This window comes from Lactuca virosa, chromosome 6 (assembly GCF_052849685.1).
Source record: "Lactuca virosa cultivar CGN04683 chromosome 6, Lactuca_virosa_CGN04683_v6, whole genome shotgun sequence".
Taxonomy (NCBI): domain Eukaryota; kingdom Viridiplantae; phylum Streptophyta; class Magnoliopsida; order Asterales; family Asteraceae; genus Lactuca; species Lactuca virosa.
The window spans coordinates 114,478,676-114,500,006 of record NC_136431.1 but is presented as its reverse complement, the minus strand read 5'-3'; the positions used below and the strand labels follow the sequence as shown (position 1 = coordinate 114,500,006).

Here is a 21,331-nt window from a genome sequence, read left to right as displayed (position 1 = left end):
TACTCGAAGGATTATCTGAGCTTTGTTGCATGTGATTGTATTCATGGAATGGCTAATTGACATTGTGAGGAGTTCTTCAGCAGCTGATGGCAGAGAAGTGTGGAACCCTAAAATAGCCTAGGGAGTATTCTAGTGAAGTTGTTTCGCTTTTAAGCAGGTTTCAGGAATATTTTGTGACTAGGTCTTAGAGGACCCGATATGATTCTTGGGGAGAGTATGGATAGGTGTGGAAGGTAGTATTGGGCCCGTACTATTGGAAGCATAGGATCCATACTCAAATCGAGAAGAATTTTGGAGAATCTAAGGGTTGGTCAGGGAAGATAGCATGGTTGGGTACCATGGTTCGAGGCAGTGGTTTCGTATCTGTCGATCTTTTGTCTTGGGTTGATCAGATGAGGATGGTTTTGTGTTTGTTCAGGCCTCGTGGAGAAATTGTTGTGGGTTGAGTGGTTTAGACCCAGATGAGTATGTTGATTTTAAGTCTCGAGGGTTTTGTTAGAGACCATGCCTCGAGCCTCAAGATGCAGGGAGGAAGCAGTTGAGATGATTGGCTTGGAAATCGCATCTCGGATTTAAGTGGCGGATTGTCGGATTGGGTTGTCGTTATCTGTGGCAACGATATTGCTCTTCTGTTCTTGCTCGATTTAGAAGGAGTGGAAAGGCTTGTGATCTCCCGAGTTAGGTTGGATTCTTAGCTTGGGGTCTGTTGGTCGTAGTAGTCAGCAACAATGTGTCAACGCTGGTGTGTGAAAGTGTTTTATGTGGAACGAGTACCTTAGCAATGTGAGCAAGGGCCATATTATTGGGAGATGGAAAGGCCAGGTACCGGATTGTCGTGTGGGTTGCATGCAGGGGTGTATGTTGTATCGTAAATCGGTAGTTACATATGCCTTGTAAGTGGTTATTATGGGAAGTTCCGAGGTTTTCAGTTGTACTTCAGGTTTCTCGTGGGGTTTGTTGATCCGTATCTGGAGGGCCATTTTGCGGATGATATTCATTTCATGGTTAAGTATGGTTGTACCTGGATAGGCTACTTGGGTTATGTTTTGGTTTCACCACCAGTGGGCAGTGGTTCGAGTTATAAGTGGGGGGGAATCAGGATTCTCATGTTGAACGTTAGTCATTGAGGGTTCTGTCAATTTGCTGCTTTCAGGTTTGTTGGGCAGATGTTGGTCGGTGAACTTTTTTCAGAAGCAGGTATGTTCAGCTTCAGGTGGGTTGTGGTTTCTCTGGTTTAGGTGTTAAGGTATTCGAGACCATTGGTCGTTGAGTTCGTTATTCAGCAGGAATTCTCTGAAGGATTTAAGTGGTGCCAGTTAAAGGTCAAGGAATGCGTCAGCTACCCTCCTGTTCAATATATTCTATGCTCCTTCGGTATTTAGGTGTGTTTACCCTTGGTGGTAGAGTGGGAGCTTGGTTCATGGCACACTCGGATTTTGGTGGCCTTCAGGATCATCTTGGAAGTTTTTTCGAGCTAGTGGTGGAGTTCGTTCAGTCTTAATCAAGGATGTTTTGACCGATCATGAAGATGTTTTCTGTTTTGATTAAGGTGGCATTTCGATTATCTCTGGTATTTCTTTTCTCTTTTGATGAGATTATGGGTTTCCTAAGTATGTGTATGGGGGTATTCCATGTGAGCTGGGCAAGATGGCATTAGGGATTTTGGTTTGAATTATGTGCATGGTTCCTTGGGTTTTAGCTTCCAAATTAGACCAAGAAGGAAACTATTATCCTATCCGCGGGTCGTGTGTGACCTTGTTTTCGTAAGGGTTTTGATTTGGTAGCAGCTATGTTCTGTTCAGTTGGTATTGTGAGAGTGTTTTCATGGTCGGTGTGTTATAGGGACCATTCCAGTCATAGGTTGTGGGCCTAGTGATCATGATGGTTCATTTCTTCTGCTAGTAGTGCTTTCGGTGTTGACGCGTTGATGGGGGTCGGGCGAGTCGTAAATATCATGGTTGGATAAGGGAAGCAGTAAGGATTGAAGGAAGTATCAGGCAGGTATCACGAAGTCTATTCGAGTTATACGCATTATAAATCCAGTTATTCGCAGGCTGTTGTTGGATTTCTGATTCTTGAGTTGGAAATTGTTTATGCATTCGGAAGTCATAAGTTCTTGGTGGTTATATCAAGTGGGTGCCCAGGTGGGGGGTGCACTGGAGTCGGTAAGGGTTGGATGTATCACAAAATTTCATGGTTTGATCGTCGTTGCTCAACAAAGCGGTGGTTGGTATTGGCATGGCAAGGAGTCAAGGGTTGCTGAGATTTTGGGTTCATCATATGGTTCGGTTTTGTGTCAAGTTTGCGGTTAGTGTGTTTCGAGGATCATTCTTCATGGTTCTGGTAATGCCCCAGTTTTTGATTGGGGGTAGATTCCAATGGATGATTCTACCATTGTGAAGGTTGGAGGTTTCAGGCTCCTAGTATCAGTGTTTTGGGCAATATCAGTGCTTCGGGTAGTATCAGTGTTTTGGGCAGTATCAGTGCTTCGGGTAGTATCAGTGTTTTAGGCAGTATCAGTGCTTCGGGTAGTATCAGTGTTTTGGGAAGTATCATTGTTTCGGGTTGTGTTAGTGGCGAGGGATTTCACGTTTGTGTGGAAAGTTGGGGTGTTTTGGAAATGATAAGTCACTCGCAGCGGGATTAAATAATCTCAGAGTAATTGGTTTGAATCTGTTATGCAGCTCTTGTCTGAGTCTAACCGCTTCAGGAATGAATCTTCTACTCAAAGGATTATCTGAACTTTCTGTCGAGTATTTGTGTTCTGTCGCCATGTATGGTTAGTGACTTTGTTTCCCTTTGAAGCACCCTATGATCTGTGATTCTACTTTCTAGTGGTAAGCTCAGGTTCTCAAGGTTGAGTTGTATGTTTAAGGGATAAGGGGAATGGAATTAGGATGGATAGATTGTTCGATGGATAAATGTCATGGTTTTAGCAATCGGATCATTTTGAGAGGTCTGTCAGGGAGTCAGACCAATTCGATACCCAAGTTCGGATATATAAGGTTGGGTCTTTGCATGGGATTATGGGTTGTTTTTCTTCAGGTTGGCAGTTTCTTTTTGGGATTGATTGTTTTGGGAAGGTCGTTTATGGGTAGAGTTTTCGGGTGCGTTCCTCACGTGCTCGTTTGGGTTATGAGTATTAACAAGGCGCAGTTTCGACGACGAAATCTGATTTAAGTGGGGGAGAGTTGTAACACCCAGAATCTAAGAGGTTAATTGTTGAATTTAGTCCAATTTAGAGTTGAACTCAGCGAGTTGGAGGAGCCAACTCGACGTGTCGAAGATGAAGAATCATGAGGATTAAAGGTTTTACTCGACGAGTTGAGGAGCCTCAACTCGGCGAGTTGAGGAGCCAACTCGACGAGTTGGGCACTGTTTAGGAAACCCTAATGTTTAGGGTGCTGCCCCCTATTTAAAGAACATTAACCCCTTGGCTGGCCTCCTTACCAGCCACCCTTGTCCAGAAAAACCCTAGATCCGTGCATCTTATCCCAAGTTGAGTGTGTGAGCTTAAAAGTTGCTTCTTTTGGTCCCATTTTGAAAGAGCTTGAAGTTGGTGGTGCCTAGCTTGAAGGGAAATCTTTATATCTAGAATCTCCTTGTGTTTTGCTACTCATTTGAGGTAAAAAGTATAAATCTTGCTCATCTATTGCTTAGATCTCTTCCTTGAAAGTTTATTGTCATATTTGACTCATTTTTTTGGATTGTTCATGAGGTTGAGCATTTCATGGAGATATCACTTTAGATCTGAACGTTTGATGGTCTCTTTTAGCTTAAAGTTGCAAACTTTATTGGGTTCAAGGCCTCATCCATGCATTAGGTTCTCTATTAAGCCTTATATAAGTTCTAGAGCTTCGTTTGGCATGCATGAACGTAAAGTTGGCAACTTTACGTGGTATTCCAGCCCTAGAGGACCAGATCTGTATCTTGAAGCATAAGATTCGATAAAAGGGGCTGAATGTGTTAAGACTGGGAAAACTCGACGAGTTTTCCTGCCAACTCGGCGAGTTGGCTAGGGTTTTTCCCGATCTTCTGAGTTCTATGGGAACTCGACGAGTCTGTGAGTACACTCGGTGAGTTGTGTCAACTTGGACCATTGACTTTTACTTTTTACTTATATCTTTGACCAAGTTTGTCCCAAGGGGCGTTTGTGGTAACTTGATTTGGATTTAAGGAAAATATGGGCTTATGGTAAGACCCATATGATACTGGGCCCAATTTAGAAAAATGGGCCATTAGTGGGCCTTATGGATCTTTTGGGTTTTGGGCCTCAGTTTGGTGTATGTTGGGACAGGGGTAAAATGGTCATTTACCCCAAGTGTGGATTATGGATTATAGCGTGGGACCTAATTGCTAATTGGTTGTGTTATTGGTTTCGATAGCTCGGAAGCCAGCAGGGCAGCAGCTAAGGACTTTCTTTTGGGGACCTTCTACATTCGAGGTGAGTTTTCCTCACTGTAATTAAGGGTCGAAGGCACCAAGGTCGGACCTTTGGATTGTTATCTTGGTTATCGTATGCCTATATGTTGTTATGATCTGTTAGATCGGTATCTTGGTAGATAGGATATTGTTATGTTGTTATGATCTGTTAGATCAATATCCTGGTAGATAGGATGTTGCTATGTTGTTATGATCTGTTAGATCGGTATCCTGGTAGATAGGATGTTTCTATGTTGTTATGATATGTTAGATTGGTATCCTGGTAGATAGGATATTGCTATGTTGTTATGAACTGTTAGATCGGTATCCTGGTAGATAGGATGATGTTATGCTTATTGATCTGTATGATTTGTGCTTGCCTGTACGATTATCTGTTATGTATATGTCGACATGGTTTGCGTGTGTGTGTGGTTAGGTTGAGCCGGTCCTGCTATGTGTTGAAGGCTAACAGACCTAGGGTGTCCCGGATAGACTAAAGGCCAGTGGGGCGTACCAGTTAGGCCGAAGGCCCGGAGAACGATCCGGATAGGCTGAAGGCCCGGTGAGGCAGTCCAGACATGCTGAAGGTTCTGTGAGCGGTCCAGACAGGCTGAAGGCCCGGTGAGGCGGTCCAGACATGTTGAAGGTTCTGTGAGCGGTTCAGACAGGCTGAAGGCCCGGTAAGGTGGTCCAGAGAGGCTGAAGGCTCAGTATACATGTTATTTGTATATGTTTCTGTTTGGGTGTTGGTATTTTGGGGGAACTCACTAAGCTTTGTGCTTATAGTTTTGGTTTATGGTTTCAGGTACTTCAGTGGATCATGGCAAGGTGAAGGTGTGATCGTACACATCCTCGTGTTTTGGATTTATGATTTCTGGGAAACTCTGATAATGTGAATGTTTTGAAAACTATGTTGAAAGAGATTCTGATTTTTAATTAATGTTTAAGGAACCACTGTTTTTGTAAACACTTTTATAGAAAAAGGGTTGTTTTGAAAAGTTTAAATTTCATAAGATTTTTGGGATGTTACACCAAGCAACATGGAAACTTCCATTGTTAGCATCCCTACCCACATCACAAAGTAACTCACCATGACAATAACTTTTTAGAAAACAAATATCTAGGTTAATTATCCGTCTACACCCTCTCCTCTACCCCCCTTTTATTACTTGAAAACATATATAAATCCTACCGAAGTAAGTTTTACCATCAGGCATTGAATCAACAATTTTTTTTACAGTTGAACCTGGATTTGATCTTTTTATCTCCTCCCCCATATGACCATAACTTGGCATAATTGTTTGCAATTGTACCTTTAACACTCATCTTCTGATTGTTTACAAATTCTTGAGTGAAATGGGTTTCTATCCATCTGCAAGTGACAATTGACTAAAATTTGAAATTCCTAGCACAATTATGGTCACTTATAAGAGACTTGATCTGGAAAGACTGATCATCACTCATCCATGACCCCCCCCCCCCCAAGCCTAAAAGTACACTTTCCATTACAACATTTAACTAACAACCTTCTACTATTATTTTTCATAAAACATAGTTCATAACCATTTTCAATTGTGTAATTACACAACATGTTTTTGAGTTGTTTAGGGTTCTCAAACCTTATACCTAACATAGGTTGCTATTCCTTCCAAGGTTGTTCTTCATTGAAAATAGTTGGTAAATCACTGGCAACATCACCATCTTCAGCTTCATTCTCACACAGGTCATCATCAACAGATTCGGCTTCGCCTACATTCTCATTTATCTCACAATCTGGGTCATTATCTTTTTTTGACAAAATAAGGGTTGACATTATCATCGGTATCCCATATCTCATTTGTTTCACCATCAACTTGGTCATCATCAACTACTTCCTCCCAGATATTATCAACTACCTCCTCTCTTTCTTCATCCAACCACTTCTGCATGTTAGTAGTACTAAAATGGTCTACATACAATGCGATTTCAGCACCACATTCATACGCAATTGATATAAAATCAGCATAATCAAGCTCATTTCTAATTCACCTCAAACCTTTTGGAAAATTTATATAGCAGACAGTACTAAAGTTTCTCATGTGAATCTTTCCATGAAAGCGTAGCAGGCGTTCTTATCCATGCCTGCGAAATCAATGTTTACCACCCTCGGATTAGCATCATCGGTGTATCGTATGTGGTACCTTGCGAAGATTCCTTGTAAGTACACATCAACAACGATGCAGATAGCCATGGTAGAAAGCAAGAAAATGGAGGCAGGAAATGGATGCAGTAGACGGAGAGAGGATGAAAGTGTTGTCAGTATGTCATTAAAAACCCTAAGGAGACACAGTCAACATTTACACGTAGACATTTTAAGTGAGGTGACACAGAAGTTAAACGGCTAACCCCTTCATTTCTTCAAAAAGCACCAAATGGACTCGACGAAAACAAGCGTGTTCCCTAATAAAGCACAAAAAACACTTTAGGGACCGAGTAATGTCATTTTCCCTATAATAAAAAAAAACTAAGTTTAAAAATGTTAAAAAAAATAAAAGTCGATTCATACATAAAAGTTTTTTTATCGTGCCTAAACGCATAAACATTTATATTTTAAAAACATATCATTGTTGTATTATAGGAAAAAAAAACTCACTAATAAAAATGATTTGTTAGTAATCACTATATTATGGGTGTGTATCTATAAAATAAAAACTTGTTATCCTATGATATATTACCATAATTCAAATTTATAACTAATCTATTTTTGTAATTAGTATATTTTTCTAAATTATCATGTATCAATAAAAATAAATTGAAGTAAAGTATTATAATATTAAAATAATAAAAAAAATTATTTTTTTTGTATTTAATCCAATTTAACTTTAATTTTGGTATATATACTTTGGGTCGGCAGGTGGCCCACATTGGAGGCCCAAGATAGCTATCTCGTTTGAATTGGTTAGCACACGATTACTTTAGTGCCCGACAAATTCGGGTAAAGTTTCAAATGGCAATAAAAGAAGCCAAGGAGGTGGTGCCATTGCCATCTCCACCATTCGTAGTGCCAACGCGGGAAATTGGACAACGGCGATGTCTGTATCAATGGCGATGCTTCCTCTCAAGAGCTTGTTTCCATAACTCCTTTACATCTTCACGTCTCACTACAAGGTACGACGAAGTTATCATTACTTTAATTTCAGTCAACTACCTGCAGTTGATTTCGATAGTTTTAGAATCACAATCGAGTCAAATTCGACGAAAACTGCACGATTCTGTTTATAAAATTGCAGATTGTGCAGTTGCGAGATCGAATGGTAGAAAAATTTACGTTTAAGTGTGCACTTATACATATACACATAGCAGACTTGAGAGCTGATTTTCAGTATGATACGACGTAATTGATATGATTATGGATTTGTGGTTTTCATTTTTAAAATTGATTAGATTCCTACAGTCATATCAACAAAATTTTGTTTTTTAGTAGCGCGAAGCGGAGAATGTTCGAGTATTTCTCTTTTACAAAAGTAGCTTTCTAAAAATCAGCAAGTTCGTTCGGAGGAATTTTCATTCCCTGTTTTCTCTGAATTTTTGACATAAACTATTGTGTTATTGTGTAAGATAATGTGTTGCTAAAGAGATTTTCATATATTTCTAAAAGATTAGTCCCAATTTATAAAATTCTAACAATTGTTACTGCGAATAGGAAAATGATTAGTATCAAATTCGTATATTAAAGTACCCTAAAAACACCACGCTTTTGGCAAGTCTGTTCATACGAGCTTCTCGTTTCATTTAAAAAAAATCTTTTTCTCCGATTTTATTGACTAAAACTTTGGAATAGCGTAAAAGCAATTGTTTCGGGAAAAAGATTCTCATATACTTTAATTTAAATCCAACCTCTGAGCTTCTAAAGATATGTGCGACTACAGTATTATCGCAATTACTTCTTTGATGATCTTTGTTTTATTGAAGAATGATTCTCATATTCTTTCTTGACTTGTTCTGTTTTACTTCTTGAATCATTTTCGTTGAATTAGTATATTTGGTCAATATATATTACTTGTAATAAAGTCGGAATTCGTTTTATATGCTCTTTTCATCCTCATGTTTGGCCTTTTCTTCTTTGCTAATTGCTGCAATCTTGTATCTTTTGTTTTTGTTTAATTCACAGCATCCATCATCATGACAAGTGTTATTCTCCGGGAAAGAAGTCAAGAATCTTCAAATCTTCATACTCATGACACATTCAAGGAGGAAGACGATGAATTTGCTGCTACTCTAAGGAAAGCAGAATCACTCGATTATAACAACTGCATGTGGTTATCTTCAGGTGATGCATCATCATCATCACCATCATCTTGTTTTCATGATAACAGTTTATCTTGTTACACAGACGTTAAAATAGACGCGTGGTTTATCTCTTTATTATCAACAACCCCATCAACAAAATCCCGTGATATTTTAAGCACAAAAGCTACATTCTTCGATGGATCCATAGCAAATCCTATAGAAGAAGCATCTTTAGTTCTTGATCAAAGAAAAGAATTCGAGTTTTTTCATGAGAATTTAGAAGAAAAAGAAGTGGTTTCCTGGCTAGCAAATGATCAATCCTCTAGTGTTTCTTCAATTACTGATACCAGTGATCATGATCATGAGCACTCGTTTTCTTCATGTTCAAGCTCTGAATACTCTTCAGAAGTTGTGGATTTGGAAGAAATTGGTACAAATAAACCACTTTTTTGGCCTTCTGAATGGACATCTGATTGGGATTCAGAAACTAAATGTGATTTATTTATCATGTCACCTCGTAAGAACATGTATAAGTTGGATTCAGACAAAGGCTTCAATAGAAGGCTCTTATTTGACACACACCAAAAATCCTCCACTAATTTTGATCTCAAAAACAAAATGAGAAACAAGCCTTCAAGATTTAGAAAACCCACGAAAACTAGTACTAAAATTGTACCTCTTGATGATGAGATTGATTTTGGAAGGCTAACAGAAGCTAAAGTTGTCAATGAAAGTGGGCCCATGGACACAAAGACTAAAACTAAAACACCGGTTCTTAAGGATGATTTGAGACTCCAAGTTCTTAATGGAAAAAAGGATTTAGACAAAGGTTGTAGTAGAAAGCTTGAGTTTAGCATAGGTGATGAGGATGATGATACATCAGAGGTAGTAGAAGTCAAACCGTTGACCATGAAATCTGTAAGGAAGCATAGAATAGTATTGGAAGATCTTTTGTTAGTGGATAAGTTAAATGTAGAGGGTGCTATTGAAGAAGCATTGGGGCTTGACGAATTTAATGGGCTTGAGGGTCTAGGATCTGAATTCAACAAAGATGGGTTTTCGCTCATTGAGAATTTTTAATTGTTTTTTTTTTTTCATGGACAAATTGTAATCCTAGCTAGCTATGTATATTTGTGAGTACTACAACTACAAATTGTCTCGCTAAAATGTGTTTATTTAAATGAGTAAAATTAATAATTTGGTTAAAAATGAAACAAGTCCTATAGTTGAAGCAACAAAAGTCGCCTAATTTGGTTCGTTAGTTTTAATGAAATTAACCATCGAGTGGGGCGGTTATGTTCTAACACTGAAATAAGTTATTTTAACACATTAACCCATTTAGGGCATCCACAATGCATTGAACTCCATAGAGTTCAATGGATTGCCATATCATTTTTCTAAATTCCATACAACTCAATCATTTTTTTCCTACAATGCATTCAACTCTACAAAGTTCAATAGAAAATTACAAAAGCTAATTTATAGTATACATTTAAGATTAGAAAACTTTCATTTTTCCCATTGAAAAGTTCAATGGCCATTAAACTCCAAATTCATTGAATGCCAATGTGGCATCTCACTATGGTAGAGTTTCATCCATGACAACTAGACTTGCCACCTCATTCAACTCTCACATTGAACTCATCATAGTGGATGCTCTTAAACACAACCGAATTGGTGTGATCAATCGTTTTTATATCACTTAATGATATCTTTGTATTGACTCACATGTTTTAGGGGACATTCTGTAACGCTACCAAATTTTCATTTATCGGATTAGCTCCATAAAAGTGACATTATTTGTAATAATGTCTAAAGCTAGTGGAAAATGGTCCAAATATACATATCGGGATATATAAAATCCTGAGTGTTACGTAGTTCAAAAAGCCATACATTTGCCAAAGAATTTTATAATCTGATTACTTCATTCAAACAACCCAAAACGGGTATATAAAAGGATTACACCAAAACTTATAAGAAGGCTAAAAGCTAGGAAAAAACAAATAAGATAAATCCTAGAAAACGTAATAGGATAAGCTAAGCTAATAATAAAATAAACCTTTTACTCCCCTCAAGTTGGAACATGAAGATCTCGAATGCCTAACTTGCCAAGTAAGAGACGTAAGCAATCTTTGCCCAAAGCTTTGGTAAAAACATCTACAATTTGACCCTTTGTGTCAACATTGCAAGTCTTAATCTCTTCAGATTCTACCATTTCTCAAACAAAATAAAAATCCATCTCGATATGTTTTGTCCTTTCATGAAAAATCGGGTTATTAGCTATATATCTCGCAACTTGATTATCTCAAAACAATGGTGTCGGGCCATGTTGTTGTGCCAGTAAAAGACCTAACAACCAACACATCCACAAAATCTCGTTAACGGTTGTCGCCATTGACCCATATTCCGCTTCAACTAAAGAGCGAGACACCACTGACTGCTTCTTTGTCTTCCAGGAAACTGGAGCTCCTCCTAAAAGCATCAAGTATCCAGTTCGTGATCGTCGCGTATATGCATTGCCAAGTCAATCGGCATCGTAGTATGCAACAAGATTTAGTCCACCATTTTTAGGAATAAAAATGCCTTGTCCCGGTGTCGTTTTGAGGTATCTCAACACCCTTACAGCTGCATCTATATGACTTTGTCTAGGATCAAAGACAAATTGGTTGAGCATATTAACAGAGTAAGCAATATCTGATCGTGTTGCTTGTAGATAAAGCAATCTTCCAACAAGACGATGATATTGACTTGCATCAACGCAAGGACTCTCATCAATTTGATCTAACTTAGATTTTGTTCCATTGGGAACGAACTGGGTCTACATCCTTATTGTCCACAATCTTCAAGAATATCAAAGGTATACTTTCTTTGACTAAGAATGATACCTTCAATTGTTCTAGCAACCTCAATGCCTAAGAAATACTTCAAATGACCCAAATCTTTAATGTTGAATTCTTTATCAAGAAAAACCTTCGTTTCCTCAATCTTTGACACGTCGTTCCCGATAATTATTACGTCGTCAACATAACTAAGGGCAAAAACGAAAACTCCTCCCTTATTATAGATAAAAAGCGATGCGTCAACCTTTGATTTCCAGGAAACTAAGTCTCGTGAGTGACATGGTGAATTTTTTGGTACCAGTTTCTCGATGCTTGACGAAGGTCATACAGTGACTTTCGTAACCTGCAAACCCGTGTGTCGTATTTGTTTGAGAAACTATCTGGGATCTTCATATAAACTTCTTCTTTTAGATATCCATGCAGAAACACATTGTTCATGTCAAGTTGGTGCATAACCCAATCTTTCTTCGTGGAAATGGTGAGCAAGGTTCTAATGGTTACCAGTTTTGCAACTAGTGCAAATGTGTCATGATAATCAATACCTTCCATTTGTGTAAACCCCTTTGCGACAAGTCGCGCTTTGTACCTTGCGATCTTGCCATTTGGCTTGTATTTGATTTTCACAACCACTTTGACCCAATAGCATGTTTTCCTTTTGTCAGCTCTTCAAGAGTCCACGTACCATTGTCTTCAAGGGCGTTGATCTTATTTTCAATAGCCATTATCTAATTTTCATTTTGAATAGCTTGTTTAAAAGACTTTGGTTCTACATTTGAGCTAATAGCAACAAGAAAAGCTTTGTGACTGTTAGTGAACTTATCATAAGAAATATAATGGTCTATCGAAGGAGGGAGCTTTAAAACAAAATCATCAAATTCCTTTTATGGGACTTTGGTTCACTTTTCTCTCATGTTACTTAAATGTTCCTGATCATGACCTTTATTGGAGCCAGAGGTTTCGGTAAAAACAGGTGTATTAGTTATTTCTACAACCATCGGTTTCTCTACATTCCTTTCATCTCCTTCATTTAAACTCTGCTCACTAGTTCCACCCTCTGTAAGTGTTTCTTGGTTTATTCCTGTAACATCATGTTTCAGATCGTTCTGTGATTTAAGATTCGTGGGCCGTGATTCGGGTGTGAGAATCTTTTGAGGTTTTAAAGGAGAAAGGTTTAGACCCTCTTGGATGTGGGTAAGGTAGGTAGTGTGATATAAGATTTCGGTTTGCGCTTTAGAACCCAAGGGTATTGGTAAAGATGTTGGTTCGGGCCTTTCATGAATTTTGGATGTGAGTTTGAGTGGGTTTTAGGAAAAATAAAGTTGATAGAAGTGTAGGGCTTCTCTTCACCTTTTCGTGGATATAAAGAACGTCAAAAATGGAGTTATAACGAAGAAGTTATGACCATTTGAAGTTAGAAGGGTTTGGACCGAGTCGGGTATGCGGGGCGTTCCAGATGGGAACGCATGGCATTCAAGGGAAAGGTGATGCGGGCCAAGATGGGAACACTAGGCGTTCGCTGAGCTGCTTCAAGGACTCGTTTTTAGGGTTTGGTCCCTTTATAAGCATCATTATGGACCCAAACCTCTTCCATTTTTCAACCTTCATCCTCTCTAACCCTAAGAGCGAAACCCTAGCCTTTTTTGAGTGATTCTTGAGCTTTTTGGTGATTTAGTGTGTTTTTTGTGCTTATTTTGGAAAACGGAGTTTCTTGAGTAAGCATTGCTTGGTTTGGAGCTTGTGGATCCAAGCCCTAATCATATTGATCTAGCTCCAGAAAGTATAAAGTTTGAATCTTGGTGGCTTTCTCATGTGGATCTAGTTGGGTTATGACTTGTTATGTTTTGGCCCTTGAAGAAGAAGGAACTTGGTGATCAAGCTATTATTGGAGTAAAGCTTCTAGATCCAGAACCTTCATCAAATTTGCAAGCTACTAGAAGTATAAAGTTTCTATCTTGATGAATCTTGTGTTTGATCTAACTAGTTTTGAGTTTTATGTACTTTTTGTCCCAAAGCTTTTGTCTTTATGAGTATGGGCTACTCTAGACCATTTGAGATGTCCTTTCTGAGGTTTTTGAGTGTTCTAAGTCATAAAAATGTTATCTTGGTCCATTCCTCCCATCCATGCAAAGGATTATGAATTTTGGGTTTTTGTGTTAAAAGTTAGGGTTTAGGTTTGAGCACATTTAGCCATGACAAGTCATAAAGTTGGGAAGTTAATGTTGTAAAATGCCTTTTTGGACCAGATCTGAGTGTTCGGTGAAAGGACTTAAGGATTTAAGGACTAAATGTGAGTTATTGGCCTCTTTATGGAGTTAGAGTGCTTGAAATCATGTTTGGGCCCCTTTGAGCCATGTTAAGGCTTAAAGCCTTCGACGTTATGGATTAATTCATTATTATGGGATTATTCTGAGGTGTTGGACGCTGGACTTAATGGAATAAGTCATTAGAACAAGGATTGTAGTTTTGCCGGGAACGCCGAGTGTAATCCCTAGGAACGCAGCATATTCCAGCCTGAGTCCCCGTCAAGCGATCCGGCGACGAACGTCGTGTGTTCCGTCCATGAACGCCACCCGTTCGTCTGATCAGTAGAGTTGTGGGCCTTGGACTTGGACTTGTTCTTGAGATAGGGCTTTGCTGTTTTGGGCCTTGTTGGGCTTGCCTTATTAAGTTGCCATGTTGGTCATAGGGAGTTATTGAGTTGGGCCCTAGTGGGCCTATTTGGGTTTGGGCCTTAGAGGGCCTGTTTAGATTGGGCCTTATGCTTTAGGTATAACCCTGAATGTTATCTGAGAATGATCTTGTTTCGCTCAGTGTGTAGAGTCGTTGTGCAGCAGACACGAGTCTAGAATTTGCTAACCGTCGACTAAGGTGAGTATTCTCACTATACTTACCTGTGTGGTAATTTATGTGTGACCGGAGGGTCTTATTCGTGTTATTGACCGGAGGGTCTTATTCGTATTATTTACCAAAAGGTCTTATTTGTATTATTGACCGGAGGGTCTTATTTGCTTATACTGAGATATGTGTTATTATGCATTCTGTCTTTGTGTCTTATGTTGTTATATTATTTTGTGTATATATTGACTTATGACCGGAGAGGGTCCATACCGAGACGTGAGACCGGAGGGTCTTCACTGAGACACATGACCGGAGGGTCCTTATCGAGATATATTCATGAGAGGCTAATTATTTGTGTATGTATGTGGTATTTTGGGGAACTCACTAAGCTTCGTGCTTGCAGTGTTGATTTAAATGTGTTTCAGGTACTTTTGTAGATTCTGGGAAGGCGGAGGCATGATTCTACACATTCGCCGGCTTATGATGTCTTGTGGTTTTGGGATACTCTGATATTGCTTGATAATGATTTATAATTTTGTAATGACTTGGATTTTATGAATAATGTTTGGTGAAATAAAAATAAAAAATTTGTTTTGAAATTTGAGGCGTTACAATTCCACTTTAAGAGGCAGTTCGAAGGATGCTAACTCATCATCTTCTCTATCAAGGGTAAAGTCGTCATTAACCTTGTCTTCACGATGACCTAGGGTTTCGTATTTGTTTGGGGCGAAAGGAAAAACATTATCCACAAACTTTACATCTCTTGAAATTGTTACTTTGTTGCTCTGTGTATCGAAAATTTTGTACCCTTTTGACCATGTGGGTAACCAATAAAAACACTTGGTTTCCCCTTTACTTCGAACTTATCTCCCCATGTGTTATTATTTCTAGAATAGACAAGGCAACCGAAAACCTTCATATGAGTGTAATCTGGTTCTTGACCAAAAAGGACCTCAAATGGGGTTTCAAAATTTAAAACTTTGGAAGGCAATCTATTAATAATGTAAGTTGCTGTTAAAACACACTCACCCCAAAATTTTATCGGTAGATTAGCTTCAAATCATAAGGCTTTAGAAACTTCTAGCAAGTGTCTATGTTTTCGTTCAACAACCCCATTCTTTTGAGGTAAATGAGAACAAGAAGTTTCGTGAATGAACCTCATGCTAGAGTAGAAATCATTCATGAAACCTGATGTGAATTCTCCACCTTTAGTACTTCTTATTTTCTTAACATTCTTTCCAAACTGAGTCTTGATCATATTGCATAAGTTAACCAGTTGTTGATTGGCTTTGTGTTTGTGTTTAAGTAAAAACACCCACACAGATCTGCTATAATCATCAACCACAGTTAAAAAATAATGTACCCCTATAAGAGAAGGTGTGTGATAACTCCCTCATATGTCATAATGAATCAAAACAAAGCATGCATTGGTTTTAATGGAAATACTAGGAAAAGGAAGCCTTTTATGTTTAGCCCTAACACATGAATCACAAACTTTATTGTTTAAATTGTTCACAAAATTTCCTAAAAATTTTACTTTACTCAACTTTGAATCTGAAGTATGCCTTAGTCTCTTGTGCCATACTTCTACATCCAATCCGGTCATCAAAGCCTTCTTCTCTTCTACCACTGAATCCATTCGATAATGAGACGAATAACAGATAAAAGATTGCATTTGAATCTTGGGATGTACAAAACATTCCCTAGTTTTATCCCATTTGGGAGGTGACAAACTCCTTTCCCTTCAACGGGCACCGAGTCTCCATTAGGAATGGTGATAGGTGGCTCATTGTCACAGATGGCTTTGCTTTTGAAAAGATTTTGATCAGACGTCATATGGTTTGTGGCTCCTGTATCTACAATCCAAGAGCCATTACTTTCTTTCTTACCATCCATGTTAACACTAGGTTATGTGTTAATCCTTGCATCCTGTTTGAAGTATTTGAGTAGGCCCTGGTATTGTTCATCCGATAGAATAGGGACCTGGTTCACATCATGATTAGCCATGGAAGCTTTTGGTTTCCTTTTGTCATTCTTTCCTTTTCTGGGCCACCATTCGGGATATCCAATGAGCTTAAAACAGCCTTCTTTCTTATGCCCACTTCTTCTACAAAAGGTGCACTCTTCCACTTCATTTCCATTGCTTCGTTTCGTATTATTTGCCATCCCTTTGTTGTACTGGGATGTCAAATCAGCACTCTATTCACGTTGACTGGTGGAACTTTGGAAGGCAGTTGTGTCTTATATTGGCCTTCTCGCTGCTGATATAGGGCGTTGTTGTTCATCTTCTGACACAAGATGATAGGTTGTCCCTAAGATCGGTGTTGGTTTGGAAGCAAGAATTTGTGTCTTTATCGTTGTGAACACACTGTCAAGACCCATCAGGAACTCATAAAGTTGTTCCTTTTCTTTGGATTCGATTAATCTCTTACCAAGATCGCACGTGCACTTTCCACACGTGCAACGAGGTGTCGGTGATATGGTTTGTATGTCATCCCATATGGCCCTCATCGTATATAGTAAGATGAAACGGAAGCATCGTCTTGAGATGTATTTGCGAGCGTCTGTTTCAACTCGTAAGCACAAGGTGTGCTCTCTCTTTGGAACCTTTCTTCAAGATCAACCCAGATCTCTGCAACGGTATTGGCATATTTGACACTCGACCGGATATCTTTCTCCATTGTTGTCATCAACCATCCTTTCACCATGGCATCACATCTCATCTGTGGCTCTGCATCATCTCCGACCATTGTGCCGCTGTTGGCTACCTTCCTCGAGACAGGTTAGTTTATACCATGAAAAATTTGGTAATCTGATTACTTCATTCAATCAACCCAAAACGGGTATATTCAAGGGTTACACCAAAACTTATCTTCTGATCATAATAGAAGGCTAAAAGCTAGGAAAATACAAATAAGATAAATCCTAGAAAACCTAATAGGATAAGCTAAGATGATAATAAAATAAATCTTTTATTTGCATATATTAAAATCATGCATATTTAAAAACTAAAAGTACACAACGACATGTCATATCTTCTCTCACAATCTAGCCCTTTGTGCTCGCAACATGAAGGTCTTGTTTCTAGCTCGAACACAATAAACCTTCAACTTTTGTCCACTTCCTAATAGTTTGTGTGAAAAAGTTGCCTTGTGGGATACATATTGTATTTCAAATATTTCATGCATGTATGTAACAAGATGAAGATGCATGTAACAATCTGTAATAAGTAGAGTTGAAAAATATAGTATAATCGCCGATAGAAGCAATAATATAAGTCAAATGGCATTGAATCTGTAACGTCCTGTGTGTGTATATATATATATATATATATATATATAGGGTTGAGATCGGTTGAGAACTTATAGTTTCCCGAGAACCCGAAAATTTAAAGTGGACCGTTAGATCAAAACTAATTCATTAAAGGCATGATCGTAATCTTATCGATTTCATTTAATGTTTAATTTTTTTTGTGTTATTCTACATATTAATAGAAATGTCTAAAAAATTACATAATAAATCAAATTTTCGGATTTTTTTAAAAATAATATTTTTTTCAGCTTTTTTTTTAAAGTGCAGATTTTTTAATTTTTAAAAAAAAAAACATGAATTTTTGAAAAAAAAATTCAGTTTTTGCAGATTTTTTAAAAAATAGTATTTTTCAGTTTTTTTTTAAAATAGTATTTTTCAGTTTTTTTAAAAAAAAGTGCAGATTTTTTAGTTTTTTTATAGAAAACATGAACTTTTGAAGAAAAAAAATTGAAAAAAGTATTTTTTTAAAAAAAACTGCATTATTTTAAAAACATTTAATAATCAATAAAAAAACTGGAATATTTAAAAAATACTATAATTTTTTAACCAAAAAAATCAACATTTTTGGTACATTTATGCATATTTCTACAAATGCATATATGCATATTTCATATACTATAATATTTGTAAGAAAATAATAAGAAAACTCATTTTATTTATTAATCTATAAACACAATACAATAAGTATTTTATTCGATACAATATAAAATATAAAAAACAAAAAAATGCTACAAAATTTCAAAGCATTTTCATGTCTTCGAGTCAATATTTCCATATTTTCTTCAATTTATCATTTTTCACTTCTTTAATATTCACCACAATTTCTTCCAAATCTACAAGAAAATTAAAAAGAATCTGATTGATGCAAAAACACTCACAAAAATACATATGTAATTTACATGTGAATCACATGTAAGTCATATGTGATTTACATGTGAATCGCATGTAATTCATATGTGAATTATATGTGATTTACATATGAATCACATGTAATTCATATGTGAATCACATGTAATTCATATGTGATTTACATGTGAATCCCATGTAATTCATATGTGATTTACATGTGAATCGCATGTAATTCATATGTGAATTACATGTGAATCACATGTAATTCATATGTGATTTACATGTGATTCATATGTGATTTAAATGTATGTGAATTACATGTGATTCACATGTAATTCATATGTGATTTACATGTGAATCACATGTCTTTCATATGTGATTTACATGTGAATCACATGTAATTCATATGTGAATCACAAGTGAATCACCAAGTTAGTATGTGAAAAAATATGTACATGTATATATACCAAGTTAGTAAACAACTATGTGAAAAAAATATGTACATGTATAGATACCAAGTTAGTACCTATATACCTGCACATTTTGATCTCTGGTCACCTAATGGATCAGTATCATTATTTGAAGTATCCTTTATGTTTGATTCTTCATACAAGGAGGATTCTTCTGTTTGATCATTTTCCAGCTCCATAATGTTGTTCCAATGCAAAATGGTTTGATATTAGATTACAATCAGAACATGACAGTTGATGCAATAAAGATGAGAATTCAAATCCCAGATAAAAACTTTTATGGCAGCCAACAAACTAACCTTCTATTTGCCTTTTTCTTTTAACATACTTTAACATCTTCTGGTGATTTTGGGAAAGGCAACTCTTCCAACTATATAAAAAGTAGAAAACAATTCAATTGCAATATAAAAAACTCTAAAACTGACAAATTGTGATAGAAATATGTGTGAAAAACAATTCAAAGATACTTAAATTTATGAAAATAATATAATATCTTTTGTTATTGAACTCAATCATTCTACTAAATCAACAAAATCAAGTGGTGGTGATTATAATTGGATTCAACTGATCATGGTATTACATTCCACTAGTAACATGAAGTTCTAAACAAGTTGAAACTTAATTGTTGCAACTGTGTTTGTAACATAGGTGGGGGTAGTGGGTATTTCTAAAGATTTCAAAAGAGTAGTTGCAGGAGTGTACCATTGCTGAATTGGAAGAAAGCAACAAGAACTTATATGTCCTGAAAGCAGAGACAGATGCTGCAAAAGGAGCAATTTTCCCTGTAATTCTTGGAAATAAACATGTTTCTAATGATAGGGCAAGAGAAAAAGAAAAGGATCTACATGATATGGAGTCTTTATTAAAAGAATTACTAGTAGTTTAATAGTGTTCATTTTTCTTTTTTGCTTTATATTCCGGTTGTACAGTAAAGTAATACTAATAAATAGTGGTTTAACATTATGAACAGGATCAAGCCTCTTCGAGACAACAAGAACTTAATCGTTTACATGAAGAAAGAGTGGAAATATTGATACAATTAATGGAAATCTTTTAAGAAAAATATGACAAAAATATGTATTAATGATATTTACGAGTCTGACCTTTCGTGCAACATGAAGATCATGACTCGATCTATGTAGCAACCATCATCAACACCTAAAATACACAAACAAAGATGTCAAAAGAAGCTACATGCACTAACTAATCACATGAAAATATTTATATTAAATAAAAAGTTTGATTTGATAAAATAAAATCTGTAAAACTATTAAAATCCAAAGCTTACCTCCCCAACTATTGAAGTTCCAATCCATACCAGCAACATTATGTCCTAAACTTGATTTCCCCTCACTTACAACAAACTATAGAGTAAAAAAAAGGATTATAAAATAAGAAATTAAGATGTAATACAGAGAATTCATCAAAAGAAAGGTGAAATGGAAGAAGAATTTAACAGTTGGACCACTGTCACGAAACCAAATTCTAAAGATGATACTATTTGAAACATAAATCGAATGTAGAGAGTCAATCAACATGCAAAAAACCTAGATCCACTATGATTTGGATGTGAGTTTTCAAGTTGAGCATTGCAAATTGAAGAACCAGCATCAGATAGTTTGATAATCAGTTAATTTAGATGAGGTTACGTATCTGAATAATCAGTTTTCATAATCTTCATACCAAACATTCAAATGAAAAGAACTAGTTCTGAAATTATTCTCCACATATGTTAATTCGACCACAATTGTAAGATTTCTTCTAAGCGTGAATTTGAAGATTAATCACATCAGGATAACAAAACATAATCCTCTTTCAATTTCGCTGTAGATCGGAGTTAGTGAATTGTTTTAGTAATTGGATACCTTTTGTGAAGAACGTGTTCCAGTATACACTCAATATTTGAAATTGATGCACCATCGCCGCCCTGGAACTCATCAACAAATCGTGTAGTTGATCGGTAGTCATATGGATCCCATCATTGGAGTATTTTCCAAGTGATTCTTTTACATCAGAGGATGAATCGGTTCAGTCGAGATAAATTGAGGTGAACCGAAAATGTGATCGGAAGGTCGTTTCCATATCTATCAGATCGATAGAGCAACCATGATGAAATTTGATTCAATCACAGGGAGGGTCGGCTATTGGATGGCGGAGGGAGGCGGACGATAGGGAGAGTCAGTGAAGAATACGATAGAAGTCGATTTGACGGAAGCGAAGGCAGCAACGACGACATTTGACAGAACGATCTGATGGAGGTGGAGGCGGCGACGATGCATCTGACGGAGGTGAAGGTCACATCGTCCGCTCTCTTGGTTCGTGGAAAAGGAT

General features: G+C 37.1%; 1 protein-coding gene across 2 annotated transcripts; it reads left to right on the top strand.

The window, feature by feature from the left end:
* Positions 1-7,415: 7,415 nt before the first annotated feature.
* Positions 7,416-9,908, top strand: LOC145122654 (uncharacterized). Of its 2 annotated transcripts, XM_079058217.1 has the most exons (3): positions 7,416-7,569; positions 8,573-8,731; positions 8,795-9,908. In XM_079058217.1, exons 2-3 carry the CDS (start codon positions 8,584-8,586, stop codon positions 9,769-9,771), a joined length of 1,125 nt encoding a protein of 374 aa, XP_078914343.1. In that variant the 5' UTR covers positions 7,416-7,569; positions 8,573-8,583; the 3' UTR covers positions 9,772-9,908. The 2 variants fall into 2 exon arrangements, with proteins under 2 accessions (XP_078914343.1, XP_078914342.1); XM_079058216.1 differs by having other exon boundaries at positions 8,573-9,908.
* Positions 9,909-21,331: the final 11,423 nt, after the last annotated feature.